General features: G+C 42.3%; 3 protein-coding genes across 16 annotated transcripts in view; all 3 read left to right on the top strand.

The window, feature by feature from the left end:
• LOC121594894 (coatomer subunit beta') overlaps positions 1-6478 on the top strand; it is a 73146-nt gene extending 66668 nt beyond the window's left edge. For 3 of the 4 annotated variants that reach the window (XM_041918694.1, XM_041918696.1, XM_041918697.1), the window contains 15 exons: positions 470-821; positions 913-1423; positions 1543-1676; positions 2712-2811; positions 2898-3097; positions 3319-3321; positions 3453-3555; positions 3636-3783; positions 3856-4025; positions 4112-4515; positions 5005-5161; positions 5268-5469; positions 5552-5677; positions 5747-5956; positions 6044-6478. In XM_041918694.1, coding sequence (XP_041774628.1) covers positions 470-821; positions 913-1423; positions 1543-1676; positions 2712-2811; positions 2898-3097; positions 3319-3321; positions 3453-3555; positions 3636-3783; positions 3856-4025; positions 4112-4515; positions 5005-5161; positions 5268-5469; positions 5552-5677; positions 5747-5956; positions 6044-6082 — 2859 coding nt within the window. In that variant the 3' untranslated portion in view covers positions 6083-6478. The remainder of the gene's footprint in view (positions 1-469; positions 822-912; positions 1424-1542; positions 1677-2711; positions 2812-2897; positions 3098-3318; positions 3322-3452; positions 3556-3635; positions 3784-3855; positions 4026-4111; positions 4516-5004; positions 5162-5267; positions 5470-5551; positions 5678-5746; positions 5957-6043) is intronic. The other variant, XM_041918695.1, reaches the window with a different exon arrangement.
• A 1136-nt stretch (positions 6479-7614) lies between these two features.
• Positions 7615-9475, top strand: LOC121594900 (hsp70-Hsp90 organizing protein 1-like). The gene is made up of 4 exons (XM_041918714.1): positions 7615-7842; positions 7929-8468; positions 8546-8675; positions 8821-9475. Exons 1-4 carry the CDS (start codon positions 7840-7842, stop codon positions 8934-8936), a joined length of 789 nt encoding a protein of 262 aa, XP_041774648.1. The 5' UTR covers positions 7615-7839; the 3' UTR covers positions 8937-9475.
• Positions 9476-9995: 520 nt separating this feature from the next.
• LOC121594896 (RNA polymerase II elongation factor Ell) overlaps positions 9996-12713 on the top strand; it is a 29282-nt gene continuing 26564 nt past the window's right edge. For 4 of the 11 annotated variants that reach the window (XM_041918710.1, XM_041918708.1, XM_041918707.1 and 1 more), the window contains exon 1: positions 12267-12700. The gene's annotated coding sequence lies outside the window, so the exon portion shown is untranslated. Of the gene's footprint in view, positions 10155-10188; positions 10432-11239; positions 11354-12266; positions 12701-12713 lie in introns of those variants that run through there. The other 7 variants (XM_041918703.1, XM_041918702.1, XM_041918700.1 and 4 more) reach the window with 7 other exon arrangements.

Here is a 12713-nt window from a genome sequence, read left to right as displayed (position 1 = left end):
CATTGTTTTATTTCATACGTGTGTGTGTGTATGTGTGAGTGTACGTGGGGTGGTATTTGGGCATTTGGTGGAGCTGGATGATGAAACATTAAAAACCTGCAGTGCCAGTGATATTTATGATTCCATACTTATTTGCTTTCGGCGTTTATCTATGCTGGAGAATGACTCCTCTAGCCATATGCTATATGAGCGCAACACTTTTTTATTTTCATTTAAACATTCTCCCACCGGATGACACAATGGACGTTATCGCACCCCGTCGGCTCTTTTTATTAGGTCGATTGCATTGCGGCTCCTTATTTCTTGCGTATATGAAAAATCTGTTTGGTATTTAAACAATTTGCTCTATTTATATCCGTTGGAACCCGGAACTAGTTTAAGATGCTTAACTTGATACTGCTGAAAAGTATCCACATTTATATAACTTTAACCGATGTGTTGTACTTGCACTCTATTTCCCCCCGAACAGCCACTAAGGTTGGACATCAAAAGAAGGCTTACGTCGCGGTCGGACCGAGTAAAGTCGGTAGATCTGCACCCGACGGAGCCATGGATGCTGTGCGCCCTGTACAATGGCCACGTACACGTGATGAACTACGAGAACCAGCAGCTGGTAAAAGATTTCGAGGTCTGTGATCTACCGGTTCGCTGTGCTCGCTTTGTGGCGCGCAAGAACTGGATCCTCACCGGCTCTGACGACATGCAGGTGCGCGTTTTCAACTACAACACCCTCGAAAAGGTGCATTCGTTCGAGGCGCACACCGATTACGTACGCTGCATCGCGGTGCATCCAACACAGCCGCTCATTCTTACGTGTAGTGGTAAGTAAATGTCGGGCAGAATTATGGAAAGAGGCGTCTGATATTTTTCACGTGCGTTGTCGGTTTTTTTATATAAACATATTACTTGCAGACGACATGTTGGTGAAGCTGTGGAACTGGGAAAAGATGTGGGCAGTACAGCGCGTCTTCGAGGGACACACGCACTACGTCATGCAGGTCGTGTTCAACCCGAAAGACAACAATACATTCGCAAGCGCATCGCTTGACCGTACGGTCAAAGTGTGGCAGCTGGGCTCGAACGTTCCCAACTTTACGCTCGAGGGCCACGAGAAGGGAGTAAACTGTGTGGATTACTATCATGGAGGTGATAAACCGTACCTCATTTCCGGTGCCGACGATCGGTTGGTCAAAATCTGGGACTATCAGAATAAAACGTGTGTCCAAACGCTGGAAGGGCATGCACAAAACGTGTCAGCGGTCTACTTTCATCCGGAGCTCCCGATTCTGCTAACGGGCTCGGAGGATGGTACCATTCGCATTTGGCACTCGGGCACTTACAGACTGGAGACGTCGCTAAATTATGGATTTGAGCGTGTCTGGACAATTGCCTGCATGCGAGGCACCAACAACGTGGCGTTAGGGTAAGTAACCTCCACAGAGACATATATCGTGATATTAGTGGTGTATTTTGTGCGAGTTATTGTTGAGACACAGACTAAACGTTTTGCCTGCTGTACATTGTTTTGTTTCACATTATTAGCTACGACGAGGGGTCCATCATCATCAAGGTTGGTCGCGAGGAACCGGCGATGTCGATGGATGTGAATGGAGGAAAAATTGTATGGGCTAGGCACTCCGAAATGCAGCAAGTTAACCTGAAAGCGCTCCCTGAAGGTAAGTGCTGTACTGCTTTATCCTATGAAAAATAAAAAATTCTAACATCGAGTCGAAACTGAATGGTGCATATTGCACAACGATTAAAAAAAATGCTTCTTTTTTATTATTTTGTTTCATCTTCATGTTCCAACTAGCAAATGTACTACGAACGAAACAAACAATTCTGTGCCTTTTTGCCGTTTTTTTACTGTTATAGCAATGCATTTATAGAAAGCACCGGAAGTAACAATCAAACATTGCTGAGCATATCACGCCTGTAACATGTTCCTCCTCCTTCCTTCCATGCAAGAGAATGTATATCTCCATTAGAATGATTAAACCCACCATCCTCCTTAATGTGTACCCGTTTAACCTAAAGAAGCAGAACTGTACGGCAGGTCAAAACAGCGTGTCATTTTCCGCATTTTCGCTATGCACATCATCCCCTAATGCATATTCGAACATTGTACAGTTTACCATTGCGCTATTGTGCCTAAGCGGAAATATTTGCAAGTGTATTTGAGCAGTTAATTTTGTGAATGTTGCGACACAACTCATTAGTGTGATGAATATGTCCGTTTAAGTTTTTCTCAACAATGTTAGTTTGTTTTTATTAAAAAAAATAATAAACCCCATACCGATGCTGATTTCAAATAGCTGTACAATTTAATCTTATTTTCTGTTTAGATACTGTTGTTTTACTTAAAGTAGTAATTTTTTAATTATTGTTTAAAAAAATCTGCTTGACGGTAATATTTCATTTAGTAACCATAATTTGCAAATAAATTCACTAATATGTATTGGGTTATAATTTTGTGAACGTGCATACAATGCTCATCAGTATCAGTATAAATGTCCCTGCGTCCCTACGTTTTTTGTCAAACACCAGCATAAACCTTAAACTTGAATATGAATTATTCAAATCAGTAACTGAACGTGTTAGAAACCTCAAAATCTCTACAGGAGACTCAGAGTGCAGGAGTTAGAATCGTTTCGACACAGAATTTATTTTCGTTTCCCCCTTTTTCTACTGTCTCCTTTCTGTTGCAACAGGAACGGAAATCAAGGACGGTGAACGCTTGCCGGTAGCGGTTAAAGATATGGGTGCATGTGAAATCTATCCACAAACAATCGCCCACAATCCCAATGGAAGGTGCGTCCCTTGATTATTTTTGTTTTATCCGAAACATCCGAACCCCTCCTCATCGTCTCTGATTTCATCTCGATTCATTTCAACAGGTTTGTGGTGGTGTGCGGCGACGGAGAATACATAATCTACACGTCCATGGCCCTCCGCAATAAAGCGTTCGGTTCCGCTCAAGAATTTGTGTGGGCCTCGGAAAACAGCGAGTATGCCGTACGCGAATCGAGCGGCACAGTGAAGCTGTTCCGTAATTTTAAGGAACGGAAAAGCTTTACCCCCGACTACGGTGCAGAAGGTAAGCGTTTTATTTTTAATCGTTGCAGCGCCTAAAAAGCCTTACATGAACGAAAAGCTACCAATTGTCTTTAGCGTACTGAAGTAAATCAAACATTTATGCGCTTGCCTTATCTAAAGTGGCTCTTTTCTACTCTCCAATTTTCCATTTTCTCGCTGCCATTGTTCTTGTCTCTTGTAACTGCTACTGTAAAAAAAAACCCGCATTTAACTGTTCCACAGAAGGTACATTCTAATATGTGTATGAAGTGTTTCATGTTTCAAAATAATCATTTTGCATGATTTATGTCGTTTGCGATTATAAGCAACACTGGCTTTGGAGTTCATAATATTTTTTTGTCTTTCTTGCACACTAGGTATCTTCGGTGGACAATTGCTGGGAGTTAAAACATCATCTGGCTTAACATTCTACGATTGGGAAAATTTGGAACTGATCAGACGAATCGAGGTTCAGCCAAGGTATGTTCTGCTGGTGCAAATGCAAATTAATATTTTCTACTTTGATTAACAATCATTTACATTTGGCTAACTGATTTCAGACACGTATTTTGGAACGAAGCGGGCACACTGGTATGTCTTGCCACCGAGGACTCTTACTTCATACTGAAGGTTGACATCGGCATGATTCAAAATGCGTTGGCCACCAAGCAACAGTTGGGTGAAGATGGCATCGAGGAAGCCTTCGATGTACGTATAGCAAAACGATGGGTTGGTTGGGGGTTAGTGCTACGATTAGATGATGAATTACCTTTACCGCAGGTTCTTGGCGAAGTAAACGAGCTGGTGCGTACAGGACTTTGGGTTGGCGATTGTTTCATCTACACAAATTCTGTGAACCGCATCAACTACTATGTTGGCGGAGAAATTGTTACCGTTTCCCATCTCGATCGAACGATGTATCTGCTTGGATACGTGCCGAAGGATAACAGGTAAGCAAACGAGCAGACAAGTAAGCAAACTTAACATTGTGTGCAATGTTTAAACACACTTTTCTATGTATATATTCAACAATCAGGTTGTATCTCGGTGATAAGGAGTTGAATGTGACCAGCTTTGCACTGTTACTGTCGGTGTTAGAATACCAGACAGCTGTTATGCGGCGTGACTTCGAAACGGCGGATCGTGTGTTGCCCACCATCCCGAAGGAGCATCGCACACGTGTGGCCCATTTCCTGGAAATGCAAGGATTCCGCCAGCAAGCTTTACAGGTCTCGATTGATCCAGAGCATCGTTTTGAGCTGGCGCTGAAAATAGGCGATCTCGATACGGCGCTCATGCTTGCTCGCGAATCTGACAGTCCCCAAAAATGGAGCCAGCTCGCCGGCATCGCCACCAGCAAGAACAAGTTCGATCTCGTCAAGGAATGTCTGACGAATGCAAACGATTACGGTGGGCTCCTGCTGCTAGCAACTAGTACGGGTAAGCATTCGGAGCGATATCCAAAACACTGGCAGGCAGAGTTTTAGCAAACCTCGGCGCAATGGTACCATTTTCATTGCAAATCAAACTGTCCCTGTGCTTGAGGTTATTGGTATTTGCTCTCAAAATAATTATATTCATTAACTAGCCCTATGTATGTAGTATATCGAAGGCCCCAGGACGGCCTGTTGCCATAAATTGTCATGTTGTCTTAAAAGAGGTGACAGATAGCAAAAAAAAAAGAAAGAAAATCCAATGCCATATCGCATGCTTTGCTGCCCATTACGGGAACGGTGTTAATCATATACAGCACATAAAACGTAATCAAGTTGGTGGTTCACAACTGGTTCACATTACCCACTCCAAGAGAACTTCTGGGTAATACGTTACAAACCGATGCCTATCGCTTTCCGATATTGAACCGTGCACATGTGTTGAAGTTACTTACTATTCTTTTTTTTTATTGTGTGTTCCTTTTTTCGTTCACAGGCGATGCGGATATGCTGCGGAATCTTGGCGAGAACGGTGTCACGCAGGGCAAATTCAACATCTCTTTCTTGTCCATGTTTCTGCTGGGTGATTTAGAAAAATGTTTGGAAATTCTGATCCAAACAAACCGGATACCGGAAGCAGCATTCTTCGCCCGGTAAGTTGATTGCAAAGAAAGTGTTGCTGCGGCCCAAGGGCGCCCGCCGATGTGATAAGATGGCATGGCTTATCGACGGCATGTGTTGTATCATTCTCCTTTGCAGGACGTACTTGCCAAGCAAAATTTCGCACGTGCTTGATATTTGGCGTACGGAGCTGGCTAAAATCAATGAAAAGGCCGGTCAAAGCTTAGCGGATCCACAGCAATATGAAAATCTGTTTCCGGGCTTCTACGATTCAGTAAAGACGCAGCAATTTCTCCTACCAGAGCGAAGCACACTGCTGCCCGCGAACGTCGCTACCAAAGTAATTGGCTCGATTGCACAGCTCCTTGGCGGGTGTTGCTATTTGGCTTTTATTAATCTATTATTTTGTCCATGCTTCAAAGGTACCACTCAACATTGATCGCACGCCTATTGAGGAAATGAAAATGGCAGAAAATGAAGGAAAGTTTGACTACAATCCAAGCGCATCGAGCGAAGCCACCGCGACACTACCGAACGGAAACGATGTTGTAAGTATGGATAAACAATGTAAAGAACGACGTATTATGATATTTATGAGACCATTTCCGTCGTTCCAGGCTGCTGCCTCGGTTTCAAAGCACGTTGATCCATCCGTAGTAAACACCAATTCCACACAACTTGCACCCTCCAACGTACCGCCCACGATAACTACGCCCATGGCCAATGTGGGCGGTGTGTCAGCAGCGCAAGTAAAACGGAAAAGTTCACTGGAAGACTTTGAGTCTGAAATAGAAGCGCTGAATCTGGACGATAATATCGATACTTCGGTAAGTATTAAGTAAAAATACTGGTCAAGGCAGGATCATAGGATTTTGATCAACTTCAAACTTGCTTCTTTTGTTTTTCGTCGATAGGATGTAAATATAGATGACGTCGAGCTAAGCGATGATTGAGCCTGCAACGAGAACCTCCGCCAATCTCAATAGTTTTTGGGCGGACACCGACAGACCGAAAGATAGGGCGAGAAAGAAGGGAGACGTTTAGCAAAAGTATTGTTTTTTATTTACCTTCTCGCGCATATATCGCAAACCGAACACATCAGGATGCACTTCCTAGAACGGTTTATCGTTAAAGGATAAAGGTACTGGACCGTTTGAACACCACTACCGCACAGCACCCTTTATTCCTTCGTTATCCTGTAACGTTAGTTGATTCGTTCAAACAATTATATATTCCATATTCCTGCTTCGGTACTTTTTTATGTTCATGTGAATTGATTGCATCTGGACGGAATCAAGCATTCAAATAAAATAAAATAAATTAATTTGGGATATATATTCACCGAAAAATACACAATTGTAGGATAACACAGATGGAAAGAGGCTCTTTATATTTACCTTCGTCGATTTTATTTGCTTAGTAAGTATGGGCGAAAAGGTTCTAATTTCCATCACTAACGCATTTTTTTTTTTCTTCTATAAAAAACTCATTCGGGAGGGAACATTATTGCATAAAGTAACTTCTAATTTTTTAGTACAGTTCAGAAGAAAATAAAGCCTTCATTACTCGATGAGCTAATGGTTCGTAATGGCAATCCTAAAACAAAAACTGTAAGGGAATGTTTTTGGAACGACCAAGTGGAGCCATCTCTCGCGTATTTACAGTGGCACTCTGTATGGAGATTTAATCCTTTAAAAAGCAATCGAGCTGTATTGTTTTCGGTGCTCGGCTCTCATTAAATTGAAAAACTCATCCTCACGATTGATAGAATTGATTTATGCGTGAACCATTGCAGCTTTTTTATTGTTTTGCAATGGGCTAAGGAATTCGCATCAACAAAATAATGGATCGGAGGGATTTTAGATGTTAAAAACTAATCGTGATGACATGCTCCATGTGGTGTCTTGCGGGAGAAATTGCATCTGTTTTCGGTGCTCGGCTCTCATTAAATTGAAAAACTCATCCTCACGATTGATAGAATTGATTTATGCGTGAACCATTGCAGCTTTTTTTATTGTTTTGCAATGGGCTAAGGATTTCGCATCAACAAAATAATAGATCTGAGGGATTTTAGATGTTAAAAACTAATCGTGATGACATGCTCCATGTGGTGTCTTGCGGGAGAAATTGCATCTTCTGCACAAACCGGAACACCGCTGCAAGGAAGTAAGTTTGTTTACTGCCATTATTACATTGATACAGTAGACAAGTACAAAAAGAAGAAGTAAATGGGAACAGTTTTGCTTGAATGCAGGCACAAAAGAAAATATATTTCTTTTTTATTTATCACTATCATTACGATGCTTGGTAAATTCTGTTGCGAAGATTGGTAAATTCCTAGTGTGTGATCAATGTTTTCGATTTAACGAAGGATGCGTGTATGAGCGTACGTCAAGGCCTGCCTGCAACTTAAAATGTTTGCTGCTATCTTCATATTGAACGAAGCTAGTGTCAAAACACCTGCGCCCCCAGATATTGATGACATTTCGCCACACGCATACATCTATCGCCTGTATCAACAAAAACATTGATGTCGATTTTTCCTTTGCAAAGAAAAAAGACACGTTAGTATGACTAGTTGTGTGCATGTAATTTGCTAGTTTTGCTCCTTAGATAGATAAAAAATTGCACGGCGTTGTGCGTTAAAGGTTACAGCAGACTGAATTTATATCCTGCCTTTGGTCGCAGTTGATCGTTCCTGGGTAAAACAATGGTAAGTTATGGAGGCATGTCCCCTAGAGTTAAAGTAGATAACTAATTGGAGCAAATGTGAATAAAAATGCTTGTTCCTCCATTCAGTCACAGTCCAAGGGCAGCAGTGAAAAACCAAAGCCAACAGAAAAGGAGACAGGCAAGAGTAACCTTAATCTGACGGCGGATGAACTGAAAGAGGAAGGAAATCGGTGTGTGAAAGCCGGCAACTTCACCGAAGCGATCCTTCATTACACTCATGCCATCAAGCTTAGTCCCGCGGACCCTATACTGTACAGTAATCGATCGTTAGCGTTCTGCAAGATGCAGCAGTACTACTACGCCAATGCAGACGCAGACAAGGCCATCACACTGAACCCTACCTGGGCGAAAGGGTACTTCCGGAAGGCGGAAGTTAGCATGGCTGTAGGGCAGTACGACACAGCGCTGCTCTCGTACGGCAAGGCGCTGCAACTTCAACCACAGGATATGGGAATTATTCAGGCTGCGCGGAAAGCTGCCACGTTAAGCAACAAAGAGCGTGAGGACGAAAAGCGTTCCCCATTCATTGGCAGTGCGATTGGCTGTGTGATCGGCTTGTGCATCGTGCTGGCCGATATGTTACTAACAGAAAATCCGACCATCAGGGTGTGTAAATTTGCAGCTATGCAGGTATCGCAAAGACCAATGTTTAGCTTATATGTGTTCTGTTTTTCTCCTCTCAGTATTCTTCGTTAATGGTATTCATCATAATGGTGATCACTAGCATGGGATTCGGAGTAGCAAAATTAGTATGGTACTACAAAAAATTGCAGCGAAAAGGTCTGCTTGATCCGCCAATTGACATATTAGAAGGTAATTTCATCGTTTCTCAAGAAAGATGCGACCCTAAAGAATTGTTTCGATTTGCTAAAATACCACACATTCAGTTAAATTTGATTGCCCAACTTAGTGGTATAAAAGATAAACTTGCTTTTTGCATTTTCAATTTCAATTTCAGATTTTCAAAAGCAACAAGAGCACGAGGATACCTCACAAACGGGCGAACAACGTCACGAAAGGAATCGATACACAAAAGCACAAGCAAGACAGCGTTTGAAAAAGGCAAAAATATAGTGTGATGGCCTTTTCGGCAAAGAACACGTGCTGGAGCGCTCGATATGGTGTTGTACTCGTTTTAATTGTGGTTCATTTTGCCGATTGCCCACACGGACTGTGCCGTTTATAGTTAAATATCCAAAGGTTTTTTTTTGTGTCGGGACTTTGTCAAAGTAATCAACATGCGCATAGGTGTTCGAATCGAAACTACACTTTGGGAACACAGTTCCAGCCAGCATTATACTTTTTCCCAAAATGTTCACATTTGGTGTGGTAGAATAGAAACCTTATTAGTTTTATAATTTTTCGTTGGAATACAAGATCGAAGTAAATCAGTTTCCAATAAATTTAAATATATGAGACAATTGAGTGCAATCACGTATACAAATACATTCACAGAGTCAACCCTACTTTTCTTTGCATTTTCTGAACATTAGTTTAACAATTTTCCGGTTGTTTATGTCGCGCACATGAGCTGCAATAAGTGTAGCAATATATCATCACACACCTTATATGAAGTGAAGGGAAATCAAAATAAATTGACTTACATTACCGTATAGCTCATTCATTATTAAAATACACTAAACTAAAATGCAGAAAGCCTGATCCCTACCCGACAGGAATTTACATCGTCCACATCGTTTATCCCCGAACATAAATTGAGAAATATCTGCCCTCGCAACGAGATAACGATGCATTGGTTTGTTAGAACAAAAAATACAAAACATATTTCCGGATTGAACCGACACGAATAAACTTGTCAATTTTGACAGACATTTCGATACACGCACACACAGTAGAGTTTGTTGTGACGGGTATGCATAAACAGATGGGTACAAAAAACACACCATAGCAATTGTGGATGGCATCGTCCGCCGTTCGTGTACAACCGTGAGTACTTTCTAGTGTCCATTATAATAAAAAAGTGTTTTATTTGTTTGATCAATTGAACGATTCAAATGTACATATGTTAAACATTATACAATATCATGTATAATTGATGACATTTTACGTTTGAGTGCATGTGTAACTTTTTGCGCGCTGTACTGTGTACAAAGTGACAAGGTGTCAAAAGGTTTATTTTAAAAGCGTTTTTAGGGTGTTTTAGATACCTCAAGATCTTTCTGAAGCTAACTACAAAAAGTGCTAACATCGCTGCTGGAACTCGCGGGAAGCCAATGGCGTGTGGTGTGGAAGAACAAATGTTCTGAAACATACGGTGTGCGTTACGGAAAGGTACGTGGAAAGGTGGGAAGGAGTGAATGTGGGAGATTTTGGACGTCAGTGGCAGGATCGCTCTCACCTTTTCGACGAGTCGTTGCTTCGCCGTCGTCGTCGTCGTCGTCGTCGTCGTCACCAGAAAGCGAGAAAGTGTGTGTGGCCTCATTGTGTGTAGCGGGTAGATTCGAGTGCGCGAAAGCAGTGAACCAGAAGAGTGTGAAAATCCATTACAAAACCTTATCAGGAAGGGTTTTGTGCATGATTTCTCGTCACCAATTTTCCCCAGCCAATAGTGAGTTTGCAGTGCGAATTTCAAGCACTCTCCGTGGTAATGGAGAATGTAATGCGGACCGACAGTAGTAATTTGTAGTGGGCCGTGTGCGACGCCTAATGGATAAGATTAACACATCCTTCAACAGGCTGTTGGCTGCAGTGTAGGTTAGCAAATAGACAAAGAGTGGGTAGCATAAGTAGATCACACGTTTCACAGCTGGGTAGAAATGGTATATAGAATAGGTGCAGCGGCATACGGCTAAACTATTCTCGTTCCGCTGTCATTGGCCCTTGGATTGCAGCAATTTTTGGCAATCTGCTGGCGAAGGGGAATGCCACGAGCCAGTGTGATGTAAGAGGGAGCGAGAAGCAGCGAGCCAGACAAAGTGATCACGATGAGTAACGTTGCAGGCCCACGAAATGGGAAGGGAAGCATGTATGCAGGGATAGGGGTAGGGCTACCGTGGCAGACAGATCAGACTCATTACGAATTATTGAAAAGTGAGGAAATCCAGCAGGTACGGTATCGTGCCTTGAATCGTCTCAGTCAATCTAGTGTCCCTTGGTCTCCATCTGGTCGATCAGGCGAGAGGTTTTTTTTCTTTCTTCCTTCGCCTGCTTGTCTAATGTCGTGTGCGTGCGTGTCCAAGTCTCTCTCTCCTATCGCCCGTAGTGGTCGGTGTGTCGTTTCGGTCGGTTGGTGTGTTTAGTTCGTTTGGATCGGCGTTTTTTCATCGTGCATTCGAACCTATGCGCAAATATGCGAGCTCAACATGTGTGCAAGATCGCCTATGTATTTGTGAACAACAGCACGGTACACCATCCAATCAGTGTGACCTGCAGGTTACATTAGTTTTTTTCTTGTTGCCTTTTCGTGTGCGGTGTCGATTTTATTCTTGCTAGGCCAGCCGGACACAAAGATAGAAGGAAAGATAAAAAAGGTAATTCTATTTCACCCATATGGATGGAAAGAGGTTTGCTAGCGGTGTACGTTCAATGTGGCGGATGAGCACACACAATCACCTAGGATGTATGCGTGGACAGGAGCTGACCCCTAATACACATGGCAGTGCTACTTTTTTTGGCTCAAGGCTGGATCAGAAAAGAAAGAGCTAGCTTTCAAACGATCAAACATCGTTGAAAAAGTAAAAGAAGAAGCGTTTAAAGTCTCCCCTATCCCAGTGTGTGCACTTTGTGTGATGTGAGCCAAGGAGCTGTGTGGCAGATGCGTACCTCCGTGTGTGCGCCAGTGCTTGATGATTATGCGACGCAATGTATCTTTGCACTACAGTGGTTGGTCCTTCTTCTATCAACAATAAGAAAGAGGGAATATATTGACAAAAATTTCAACGGAGAACGTTGCTCCCTAGCACACTTCCATACAATAACATACAATAAGTAAAGGTGATACGGTCTTTTTTTTTAAATACCGCACTACCGTTGAATGTACTTCACGAGCTTTTTTCTCTTTAAAATCGAATAGCTTAGCAAAATGTAAAATATAATCGCAGAAGAATATATGAGCTACAGTATGGCCGGCATTCTTCATCGTTTGCTGTAGAGTGGGTCAAGGTGAGATAGTTTTTGCGCATAGAATGGAATAGTTGCCACGATGCCATTGAAAAGGTTTTTTTTTGCACATTCAAGTTTACACGCGCACGATAGATTGGGAATCGGAATCGAAATAATGGTTTTGTAATGGATTTCTACCACTTCTGTTTTTACTGCTACTGAGTCTCAATTTTAATGTTCCATATGTAATCGCATTACACGAACGTATGAAATCTGTGTCGTCCGTTTTACATTCGTATTCTTGAAACCCAATGTTATGCTGCTTGTTATCGTTGGCCTTAGCAAAGCGTAGCGGCACCCAGTTGTAAAATCAAATCAAAAGAGGATGGAAAATTGAACAATAACAATAGCATAACCCAACCAGCCACAGTTCTTCGATAATTGTACTGAAACGTGTTTACGCTCGTTTTTGTCAACGTATCGCAGCCCTGTTAATGGAAAACCCTTTCCATTTTGTAACAGAAACATCGAGCAGGCGGTGGAGTGCATATCGGCCCTGTTGAAGAAATTGCATGTACATAGAGACACGAGCCAATTGCAATTGCAACATATTGAACCGCGCCGAGACAGTTGAATTGCGACCAAAGTCAACGAGAGAAAGTGATCAAATGTTTTAAGAGAAAATATCCTCTCATAAGAATCCAACCAGTCGTCCATAGCTGGATCAGTCTACTATTGCGAAACATTAACTGTGGAGCACAACACTAAAAGCAACAGTAAGAACTGCCT

Source organism: Anopheles merus, chromosome 2L (assembly GCF_017562075.2).
Source record: "Anopheles merus strain MAF chromosome 2L, AmerM5.1, whole genome shotgun sequence".
Classification (NCBI taxonomy): domain Eukaryota; kingdom Metazoa; phylum Arthropoda; class Insecta; order Diptera; family Culicidae; genus Anopheles; species Anopheles merus.
The sequence above is the reverse complement of the archived record's forward strand: the minus strand, read 5'-3'. Positions and strand labels throughout refer to the sequence as shown.